At 37.4% G+C, this 12,397-nt stretch overlaps 1 protein-coding gene and 1 non-coding gene across 2 annotated transcripts in view; one reads left to right on the top strand and one right to left on the bottom strand.

Moving 5' to 3' along the window:
* The window catches only part of BABAM2 (BRISC and BRCA1 A complex member 2), a 393,777-nt gene that overhangs the window by 33,670 nt on the left and 347,710 nt on the right, over positions 1-12,397 (top strand). Inside the window, exon 3 of the mRNA XM_065927231.1 lies at positions 11,592-11,668. Coding sequence (XP_065783303.1) covers positions 11,592-11,668 — 77 coding nt within the window. The remainder of the gene's footprint in view (positions 1-11,591; positions 11,669-12,397) is intronic.
* On the bottom strand, positions 8,203-8,342 carry LOC136165785 (small nucleolar RNA SNORA70). The gene has a single exon (XR_010662762.1). It is a non-coding gene; the product is annotated as a small nucleolar RNA SNORA70 (small nucleolar RNA).

The raw sequence follows: 12,397 nt of genomic DNA on the forward strand, positions 1-12,397 counted from the left end.
CTTCTTGAGCTTCCCTGTTAGCTCAACTGGTAAAGAATCTGCCTGCAATGCAGGAATTCCTAGTTCGATTCCTGGGTCAGGAAGATTCCCCTGGAGAAGGGATAGGCTACCCACTCTAGTATTCCTGCCTTGAGAATCCCATGGACAGAGGAGCCTGGTGAGCTACAGTACATGGGGTCACAAAGACTTGTACATGACTGAGTGACTAAGCACATCCTGTAGCTAATAGGCATTTATATGGTTGTTCAGTTTGAAATTCTAGTTTAGTTGTTCAGTTTGGGGCTATTTTCAAAGATTGCTGCTGTTATTGACATAATATTCTTTGGTGAGGGCTTACCTGGTGGCTCAGTGGTAAAGAATCTACCTGCCAGATTAGGAGATATAGGTTCAGTCCTTGAGTTGGGAAGATCCCCTGGAGAAGGAAATGGCAACCCACTTCAGTATTCTTGCCTGGGAAATCCCATGGAGAGAGGAGCCTGGTGGGCTACAGTCCATGGTGTCACAAAAGAGTTGGACACAACTTAGTGACTGAACAACAAATTCTTTGGTGAAGTATATGTACATATATCAATTGGGATCATTTTAGGAGTAAAATTGCTAGATCACAGGGTTGTATATATATTTAGCTTTAATAAATACTGTCCAGTGGGTTTTTAAAGTGATTTTACCAATTTATACTTCTGCCAGCAGTGTATAAGAGTTCTCGTTTGTCTTCATCCTTGTCAGTACTTGGTTGAGATTTTAATTTTAACTACCCTGATGGGTGTGTTGTGGTAACTTATTGTGGGTTTAAGTTGTATTTTCCTGGTGATTAATTGAGTTAAGCACATTTTCATATGTTTATTGACCATTTGGATCCCCTTTTATGAAGTGCCCCTTTGGATCTGCTAACTTAGTTGTCTTTTTCTTACCGACTATACAGGAGTTCTTTATTTATTCTGCATATGAGCTTTAATCAATTTTGTATGTTGTAGATATCATTTCCCACTCTGAGGGTTGTCTTTCACTGCCTTATGTGTGTGCTAAGTTGCTTCAGTCATGTCCAATTCTTTGAGATCTTATGGACTGTAACCACCAGACTCCTCTGTCCATGGGATTCTCTAGGCAAGAATACTGGAGTGGGTTGCCATGCCCTCCTCCAGGGGCTCTTCCAGACCCAGGGATTGAACTCACATCTCTTATGTCTCCTGCACTGGCAGGCAGGTTCTTTATCACTCACACCACCTTCACTCCCTTAATGGTATTTTTTGATGAACAGATCTGTAATAATATTAATGTAATCCTATTTACCCATCTTTTCCTTTATAGTTAGTGCTTTTGGGGAACTTTTGTTCACCCCAAGTTCTTTTTTTAAAGGTTTTGATTTTGTATTGGAACATAGCTGGTTAACAATGTTGTAATAGTTTCAGATGGACAGCAAAGGAATTCAACCATGCGTATACATGTATTCATTCTCCTCCAAACTCCCCTCCTATCCAGGCTGCCACGTAACATTGAGCCAAGTTCCCTGTGCTTTATAGTAGGTCCTTGTTTGTTCACCCCAAGTTCTTGAAGATATTCTTCCCTTATCTCCCTCCATCCTAGATTGTCTTCTAAAAATATTTTTCTTTTTTCTCTTTTTTTACATTCAGAGCTTCAATCCACTTGGACTTGATTTTTGTAGAATGTTATGAGGGTAGGCATTGGGTTTCATATTTTTCACTATAAGTATCAATATGTCCAGCTGACCCAGCATCATTTATTGAAAACAGTTTTCTTTCCTCACTTCTGTGTAGAGCTACCTTTGTTAGAAATCAAGTGTTCAGGTATGTGAGGGTCTTTCTCTGGACACTCTCTTCTGTTTCTCTGTTCTTTTTGTCTATCTTTGTACCAATATCAGTACTTTCATGTTTTATAATAATTTTTGTTAGCCAATAGAGCAGGTTCTCCTACGAGTTTTTTTCTTATAGTGGTAAAATATCACACAAACTTTACCATTTTAATCACTTTATGTTCAGTAGCATTAAGTATATTCATGTTATTATGCGGTCATTGTCAGCATCCATCTCTGTAACTTTTTCATCTAGCAAAATTGCAACTCTGTACCCAGTAAACACTCTTTCCCTTCTTCTCTAAGCCCCTGGCAACCATCATTCTCTTTTTGGTCTCTTTGAATTTGACTACTCTGTGTACCACATATAAGTGGAATCATATAGTATTTGACCTTTTGTGGCTGGCTTGTTTACTTACTGTTGCATTTTCAAGGTTAATCCATATTGTAGCATGTGTCAAAATTTCTTTCTTAAGGCTACTGAATAACATTCCATTATGTGTGTAGACTACATTTTGTTCATCCATTCATCAGTTGATGGACCCTTGGATTGTTTCCACCTTTTGGCTATTATAAATAACTCTTTCAAGTTTTTCTTCATCAAGAGAATCTGGTCTATTCTTAGTTCTTAATATTCCATTTACATTTTAGATTCTGCCATTCAGATTCCAGATCAACTTAAGAACTGTTGTCTTTTCATTGCATTTCTTTTAATTTGTGAACATGATATCTATGTTCTTTTTTTGGTTTTATTTTCTTCTTAATAATAGCTTTTCTATATAGTGCTCTTGTGCACCTTTTGTGACATTTATTTCTATATATTTGATTATTTGATGTTTTTAATGGCATGTTTCTAAAAGTTTTTGTTTTTTAACTGTTGATGGTATATCGATATACATATACAGTATGCAGTTGATTTTGTATGTGTTCTTTGTCTAGCAGCTTTGCTAAACTTGAATGTCATTTCCAGTGATAGATGTGAAGATTTTAAAATGCTTTCTACATAAGGTCACATTACCTACAAATGAGTATAGTTTTATTTCTTCCAATGTTTATACCCTTATTTCCTCATACTTCAGACTTTGTACTAGCCAGGATTTCCATTTCAATGTTAAGTAAAAGTGGTAACAAAGGATATCCTTGTTTCATTCTCTGTCTCAGAGGGAAAAATTTAACATTTTGTTACTAGCATGATGTTGCTGTAAGTTTTTTATAGATAGCCTTTACCATATTAAGGAAGTTTCTTTTTTATCCTTGTTTTCAAAGAGTCTGAAAAAAATCATGAATGGATATTTAATTTTATCAAACACTTATCCTGAACTTATTGAGATAATCCTCTTAATTTTCTTTTCTGTTCTGTTAACAGAGTGAATTAAATGCATATATTAGAAAAGAAGAAAGGTTGAACAGTAATGAGCTAAGCGTCTATCTCAAAAAGTTAAAGGATTTCCCCTTGCCTACTTAACTGTTAAAAATAGTATTTGAGCCCATTATTCCTACTGAAACGATATTATAATGTAAACCACGTTTTTGCTGTAGAACACCTACTAAGATTTAAAAATATTTCCCACTCTAAAGTAGAGTTGAAACCTCTCACTTGTAAATGGAGATATAGCAGAGAAACTGAGAATAACAGTTGATGCCACATGAACTGGCAAACATGTGTTTTTGAATATTTTAATTTTATAATTTTTAAAACATTCTAGGCTGAGTCACTTATTTTGGTAATGGCATTTTGAATTCCTATGCTATGAATTAAATCCCTCACTTTCTAGTAGGGTTCAGAAATAGATTTTAGACTTTAGAGATGTAGAGGATGTACTTGGTATATTAGGAACATCATATGTCATCAAGCGGGTAGTTCCAGTCACCTGGATAATCATCTGAAACATCTACCTCAGTGTGATTTTGCTGCTTTCTTTTATCAGTTTTAATCCATGAGTCTTCTTATAGAAAGGCCTAAGACTTGCTCTAGTGGGCTTTGATGTAGTCAACTAGTTGCACCATAATTTCCTTCCAAGACTGAAGGTGAAAGATTCTGTGAATCAGAAGTTCAGATACCTCCACAGATAAAATGCCCATTTTATAGATTATTTAGATAGCTGTTAAGATATCCTACTTCAGCCTTCTAGCTTCTTTACTGCTGAATATCAGTCTGGAAACCATGATAATTTTGAAAGTGCTTTAGTCTGAGTGGAATTTTTGATGTTAGAGTTAATTCAGAGAAAATTAACTCTGTAAAATGAAACTGTGCTGAATATCAACTCACAATAATTCACTCTAATTTATGACTTAATAGTTATTTAAAATGCAGTTATTGGTCTTTGAGCCTGTTTTTGCTTCATGCTCACCTGGCATTTTAGGTTGCCAAAGCTGAAGACTTCCTTCTTAGCTGATGTTAAATATTGTTGGTTAAGCACACACGTCATTATCAAGAAAACAGGAAGCTATGTAGGAGAACATGCCAAATGGTGAATTAATAGAGTAAAGGAAACTGACGTTTACTCAGGGAAGGAACCCTAGACTCATCTGCTTTGTTCTTTTTAGGTGGCTTGAAGAATAGAAATGGTTTGTCATTACTTTTTTCCAGAAAGTATGTCAAATAATAGGTTTAGCTTTAAACTGGAAAGCATATATTTTGCATTGTCTTAAAAATGCTGATGTCTTAAAGATTGTAGAATATCTTCATTTAACTTTGTTAAATCAAGATTAATTCTTGGCTGTTACTCAGATCGTGTAAAGTGTTGTGAAATTGCCTATCTTTTCTTCTTTATAGTGAAACTCTCCTAATTTGAGTATGATCTCAGTAATTAGGAACTCAAGTAATGATTTGAAAAGGATTCAAATCTAAATTTACATTTCACTATTATTTTAAGACTTTGCTGAATAAATCAAGAGTGTCAACACTGCAGCACAGATTTAATCAAATACATTTGTTGAGAAGAGTTACAATTCACATTTTTCACTAATTCTGATGGTTTTCTCTTTAATTATTGAGAGATGATTTAGTTTGATGGTTAAGAAAATGGGCCTCAAAAAAGAAAAGAAAATGGGCCTTGGAGCTAGACATCCTGGTCTTGGATCCCAGCTCTGTAACTTACTAGCAAGTTACATAGCTTCCATTTGCCTCAGTTTCCTCATCTGTAAAGTGGAGACAATAATAGCACCTATTGCTGAAGGTTGCTGTGGGCTTAAATAGTTTAATTAAAGAACTTAGTGCCCTTTGCACAGTAAACACCCAATAAATGTTAGCTGCTATTGTTATTACTTATTTTGAAAATAGAGTAATTTTAGGTTATGACTTTAAATTCTGAGTTGCATGGACAATTCTTCAAAGGGAGGACCTTCCACAAATAGTCACTTTTAACTTTCTCAGAGGTGAGGATGAGAACGGCTTCCCAATTCTAGTTAAATCCTCGGTTCTTGCAGGAAGAAAGCACTAGACTGGGAATCAAGTTTTATGCAAACCTTTCATTCAGCAAACCTTTACCTCCGTGCATAGTTGTTGGACTCTCCATGTCCTGGACATAAGTGCTGCTGGATTCTGAAGATTAGAGATGATTTAAAGATGCTTAGGTCAGGGAGACTAAGATGGACTAGAGTGCCTTGGAAGTGGTTTCCAATCTGATGTCGTCTTTAAAATGACAATTTTTGAGTTTAGTTGATGATTTCAGTCATCAGTGCTGGGTTTGTAGCACTGTGCTGGATTGTTGTACTAAGACACTTTGAAAATGGTAAAGCAGTTCTTGGCACCAAGAATCTTAGAACTGGTAGGAAAAACAAACCACAATTAGAAAATAGATCAAAGATAATATTGAGAGTCATGTGATTAGATGGGTAATAGGAGATTGTAGGGATGATAGTTTGAGAAGGTTATTATGCTTAGCATTTTATAACATCAGTGGTTAGCTCCAAGTTCTTAATAAGGTACCAGAGTAAACTGCCTATTTGATGTTAACTTGAGAGGAACCTTCTCTTTCTCAGAGTACATCATGAGGAACATTGGGCTGGAAGAAGCACAAGCTGGAATCAAGATTGCCAGGAAAAATATCATTAACCTTAGATATGTAGATGACACCACCCTTATGGCAGAAAGTGAAGAAGAACTAAAGAGCCTCTTGATGAAAGTGAAAGAGGAGAGTGAAACAGTTGACTTAAAGCTCAACATTCAGAAAACTAAGATCATGGCATCCGGTCCCATCACTTCACGGCATATAGATGGGGAAACAGTGGACACAGTGGCTGACTTTATTTTTTGGGGGCTCCAAAATCACTGCAGATGGTGACTGCAGTCATGAAATTAAAAGATACTTGCTTCTTGGAGGGAAAGTTATGACCAACCTAGATAGCATATTAAAAAGCAGAGACATGTTGGCTTTGTCAACAAAAGTCCGTCTAGTCAAGGCTGTGGTTTTTCCAGTAGTCATGTATGGATGTGAGAGTTGGATTATAGAGAAAGCTTAGTGCCAAAGAATTGATGCTTTTGATCTGTGGTGTTGGAAAGACTCTTGAGAGTCGCTTGGACTGCAAGGAGATCCAACCAGTCCATCCTAAAGGAAATCAGCCCTGAATATTCATTGGAAGGACTGATGTTGAAGCTGAAGCTCCAATACTTTGGCTACCTCATGCGAAGAGCTGACTCATTTGAAAAGACCGTGATGCTGGGAAAGATTGAGGGCAGGAGGAGAAGGGGATGACAGAGGATGACATGGTTAGATGGCATCACTGACTCAATGAACGTGAGTTTGAGTAAACTACGGGAGTTGGTGATGGACAGGGAGACCTGGCGTGCTGCAGTCCATGGGGTTGCAAAGAGTTGGATACGACTGAGCGACCAAACTGAACTGAACTGAAGCGTCACTTGGGAATTCCTACATGCACAACCTTTCTAAAAGGGAGCTCAACACCCTTTGTTTTCTTACCTGTTAGACTTTAAAATAGTGAATCTCCAGTGTAATGAGGTAATTAGAATTTAGTGGAAGGTACATTTTTAGAGCATGATTCATCCCCAGACCCTTTATATGTTATGATGGTAAGATGATATCTTTTTGTTCTTGTCATTGCTGTATTCCCAGCATCTAGCACAATGCTTGATGTGTAGTCAACACTCAAGAAATATAGTTGAGAGGGAATTCCTCAATGGTCCAGTGGTTAGGCCTCTATACTTTCATTGCTGAGGGCCTGGGTTCAATTCCTGGTCAGAGAACTAAGATCCCATGAACCTCCACTTGGTGTGACCGAAAATGAATAAAAAGTAAGAAAACAAAAATATAGTTGAAAGGCAAATTTGAAGTTACATTTGAATCATCAGCAATTTCTAAGTCATCAAAAATTACTTTATTATTAAAAGATATTGGTCTTTTTAAATTTTAGATCTAACTATGTTAGGGCAAGTTGCCATTATGCAAATATAATTTTAATGAAGTTAGTAGCTTCTTACTTACTAACTTTTTCATACTTGGGTCAGGAAATGCCTTTTTAGGAGTACTTGCCCTACACAAGTACTAATACTGCATTCTCTGTTACTGCGTTTGACCAGAACTTCATGGGAGACCTTACACCAGAGTTGCCCTGCCAAGCCATTCCTAAACCTGTGAGAGATAAATATTCGAAACGTCATGTTTTGTGATGGCATAATATAAAGAGTTTGATACATCTCATTTGAAGGCTGTTCATCAGTAAATCACCCTGTCGTATTTCCTTTTGAAAAGGAGTGAAGCACTTTAGAAGAAAAAGATAAATCAAGCCATCATAACCAAGTTTCCTGAGTCAAAATGTAAAAGAATATGTTTAGCTTTAAAATATTTAATTGTAGAATAGTTCATGTTCATTATTAATCAAAACAATGCAGAAGGTCATTGAAGAAAGTTCTAAGGATCACCCTAAATCCTACTACATTTTGGTGATGCTCTTTTTGAAATCTGTTTTTGTACATAGACATAAGCACACTTAGATCTTTCTTTTCTTTTTTTTTTTGACAGGAAATAGCATTTATTGGTGAGAGTGATTAAGGAGGGAACAGAGGTGATGCTCATGAGTGCAGGGCCCGCCATTTGTCCAGGGGACCATGATTAGGGATGTATTTGACCCCACAGCCGTCCGGGATGAGTCGCATTTCTGCCACCATGTTCTCAAATTCATCCGCATTGAACTTGGTAAATCCCCACTTCTTGGAGATGTGGATCTTCTGACGGACAGGGAACTTGAAGTTGGCCCGGCGGAGGGCTTCAATCACATGCTCCTTGTTCTGCAGCTCGGTGGGGATGGACATTATGACCTGGCCAGTGTGGACCCTGGCCACTGTGCCCTGGGGCTTTCCAGAGGCACTACGCATACCTGTCTGGAGTCTAGATTGAGAAACAGCAGGCCAGTCATGAATGCCCACTAGGAAGAGTTGTCTCCAAGGTCCCTTAGGGCTACCTGTACAGGCAACAGGTTGCATACACTACCAAGGAGGCTGCTGTTTGCAGCCATTGCACACAGATCTTTCTTTTCCATACGTGGAACCTTTCTTTTTATCTGTGTTTTTCAGTATTTTTTAACCCAAACCTTTTTTTTTATTAATTGAAAAACTATTGGCCTCCTTGAGTATGATTTGAAATTTCACAGTAAATTAAATAACATGACCAAAACCAGTTTTAGACTGAGGTAATTTAAAAAGGGGAAACAGTTTAATCTTAAACGAACCATTAGGTAAGATGACATTGGCTTGTTTCCCATCAAGCTGTTTATCCTAAGAAATATGGAAGACCGCATAACAAGATATTTTAAGTAATTTGCTCAACGTTTCCTTGGAGGAGGAGCTGAGTGCTGTTTAGGAGGGGGAGGCAGCTTAGCCTTTCTTCTCTGCTCCCTTGAACAGCTTGGTTCTTGGCCCCAAATTTGTGTATACCTCTCAGCAGACTGAAGCCCTGCAGTTAACTGGAGACTAGCTGATGTAACCCATGTATAGTCCTGCTTGAGGACTGTTGCCCCTGCCATCATCCCCACTTCAAGTAAGTGATCTTTCCAACATCAGACAGGGCTCTTTTTTCATGAGTTTTGTTTCGATCTTCTTTTTTGTGTGTGTGCAGCGTTAGTGGCTCTTTTAGATTGTCTGGCCCTCCCACAGACCTGCCTCTGTTTCCAGGAAGAATTGGCTGCCAGCTGACACTTTCAGCTCTTGACTTCCCTTCTCCCTCAGCTTGCTTCTCTCCTAGTTGTCCCTGTTGAGTAAATCCTCTCATCTCCATCGCCCCTGCTGTTTCCCTAGCCCAAGGGCCCAGCATCTTTCTTGCCTGTAATGGATTCTTCTTTGGTTTCCTGGTTTCTGTTTCACCTTTTCATAGTCCCCTTTTCCATACAGTGTACTGGATAATCTTTTAAAAACTTAGACTCAGATAATAATACTCTTCCTAAAACCCTCCTTTGTACTCAGAATAAAATCTGAATTAATCGCCACCGCTTCCGTGGCTCTGCGTGGTCTGTCCCTTGTGTATCTCTTGTCCTGATCTTTTGCTGTTCTGATCTCCTGCAGTCACTCTGCTCTAGCTGCACTGCCCAGACTTAGCAAGATTCCTTCCTGCAGAAATACCCAACTTGTTCCTGCCTTCACGCCTTTGCACCAGCTGTTTCCTCTGCCTGGAATGCTCTTCACCAGAACTGTGCATAGTTGGCCCCTTTGCGTTATTCAGGTTTCGAATTTCACCACCTCCAAGGGTCGTTTCCAGTCTTCCAGCATCGTGTGGCTCCCGTTTTATTGCCGCTCACTGTTTTATTTTCTTCATCACATTAAGCAATCTTAAACTATCTTTGTACATTTGTCTCTCTCTGTCTCTCTTTTTTAAATCATTTCTCCTTCCCTTGCCAGAATTTAAGTATCATGAGACTGTAGCTCTTGTCTATCTTGTCCACCCTGTATTCCTAAGACATGGAACAATGTTCAGTCAGTCTTATCTAAGTGAAAAGAATCAGTGAGTGAATCACTCAGATGGAGAAATGTATTTTTTCTGCCCTGAGGTGGCTGGAACCAGCCATTCAAGTAGAAAGGGAGGAAGGTGAAAGGGCAGAGCACAAAGACCTTTCCTAGTCCTGGTTTAAGCATAAAGTGAATAATATAGAGTATGGCACCACAGTGACTGTAATTATTTCAAAATTTAATTCACATTGTAGAAGGATGAGTTTATTCAAATTAGAGTCAGATTAATCTTGAGGATTTCCTGTACTATTAATAACTTCAGTCATTAAGTGATGTAGGTGATTTGATCTTCAGGCCTCCAAAGACACTTGATTGTATGCTTATTTGTTAAATTATTTAAAAACATGGTTGAATATAATGTAAGAGAAAAAAATTCTTAGTGTTGCTTGTAGAGTCATTTCTGTCATTAGATTATACTTCATATTTTATAATGTTAGTGTTTAAGTGTTTTCCATGAGTGTTTTCAAAGAACTACTATGTTGTAGGCTAGAAAAGATACTATAAGAGAGATATTTTAGTACCTTCAATAAAATGTGCCCCCCAAAATTTTTTATGTTGAAAGGTAAAGGAGACTGTGATCTTAAAACTTGTAAAAAAAAATTAAAGTAAGTTACTCTGTAATTATTAGTGTAGCTTTGTTGTTTAGTTTATAAACTAATGTTTTTATTGGCCCCTAAGGATAAAGAGGAATACTTGACCTGGTGTGCGCCCTCAGTCACTCAGTCTGGTTTATGCTAAATACATTAAAATTTGTCTACTTTTCTCTTTCACATTCACAGAGTTTTGGGAAAAAGTAATAGTAAATCTAATATGAGCTCTGAGTTAGTGTTTTTAGAGTCAGCACTTCTCAAATTTAGTTTCAAATGCCGGTTGCCTTTGACAGTGGCCATCTAGGGAAGCGGTACGTTTGTTCCAACAGTGCTTCCTTTCCTTAAACCACTTAGGCAGGTTCTTTTTCAGAAATGTTTCATAGGCAGTTTTGGAGTTACGAAAAAATTTAGCCTTCTTACTGTACCAATGAAAAGCTTTGCTTATTTTTTTGACTAAACGAAGACATACAACTTCCTCAACTGACTTCATATTAATATTTTATTAATTTATGAAGCCAATATTGCTGTTACACAGTTGAAGTTATGACTCAGAAGATCATGAGAGATAACTTACAAAGTAAATCTGTGTAAAGATCAAAGAACATTGTATAACTTTACGAAGTAATAGATTTAAAAAAAAACAACAAGCTGTTGAGACCTGGGTGACTAACTCACCCCCCCTCCCTTTTAAATTTGCATTTTATCTGAAACTGAGTGCAGAGCATTGTGCTCTGCTACAGATGTAAGTTATGGGGTGCCAAATCTAGAGGAAGCGCCTTGTTTTCAGGGAAAGAGAGAAAACCATCTGGTACCAGAAAAAGGCCAAAAGTGGGCTCTTTTTAGTACTAACTGAGTGAAAACTAAGAATCTATATATAAAATATGACCATAAAACTGTGCTTCTTTTACAATTCTTGGCATCAAAGACTACAGACCTGTTTTGGATCATGTACCTGTTTTCAAAGTTGAGATACACTTCTTTGAGAGAAGTAGCTGAAGCAATGTTGGTATTTAATGTTAGAAGGCATATAGGTTTTATTGTGAGATAAATGAATTATTTCTTTGAGCACAGGTCTTATTTTGTCTTAGCCTCCATGACCATTAAGTGCTTTTATTTTGGTCTGTAAGTCAGTGTTTTAATCATTGGTCTGTAAGGATTACTTTTAATTAACTTTATTAAATATGAATATGTGGGATTTTGAGAAATGCTTTTCTTTTCTTTCTTTTTTAAAAAGCTGCACGTCATTGACTCCTGGACCCAACTGTGACCGATTTAAGTTGCATATACCATATGCTGGAGAGACATTAAAATGTAAGTAAATGATGACTGTTTTACTGAAAATGTAGATTACAGTGCTAGCTATTGGACTTTGTGCTTTAGTGTTTTTATTTCTGGCTTTTAAATGTTATCTCATAAGATATCAATCAGATATCTTATGGATTTACCACTTTTTGAAAATTTGTCTTTCAGTCCTAGTTCTAGTCAAAGTAAGACAGTTGGCAGACAGTAAGTTGTGGTCAAGTAGACATGCACGTGTTTTATCTTTTATAGCAAGGATCACAAATATAAATGACTATAAGGCCAGACTGGTAACATGAATGAGGGACGTAGGCTAGGGGTGACAAATTGGAGCACTCAACCCAGTTTTGAGTGGTTACCCTTACTGATTTATTGAGAAAAGGTGGAAATCTGTATTTTTATTTATATTCTTTCAGTTTTAGACATTGGTCACTTCTTGAAAATTACAGTGTGGGCCAGCATTATGTAGGCCAGACCAAATGTGTGTATGGGCTGCCCTGAGCTCTTGAAATTCTTGTTTGTGACCTTGGTGAATAATATGCAAGACCTCCTGTTGGATTTAGTCCACCATCTGCAGCACTTACCTAGGTTGCGTCAGCACTTCTCTGCCGTAATCACCAGGACTAAAGCTGTAGCCTGTGATGATGGAGATGATGATCGCTTTGGTTGGTTAGTATCAGTACTCTCATCAGAAATTTTCCCTTGAACTGAAGAGGGTATGAAAGTCTGACTTTTCTTACA

The sequence above is a fragment of the Muntiacus reevesi genome, chromosome 3 (assembly GCF_963930625.1).
Source record: "Muntiacus reevesi chromosome 3, mMunRee1.1, whole genome shotgun sequence".
Taxonomy (NCBI): domain Eukaryota; kingdom Metazoa; phylum Chordata; class Mammalia; order Artiodactyla; family Cervidae; genus Muntiacus; species Muntiacus reevesi.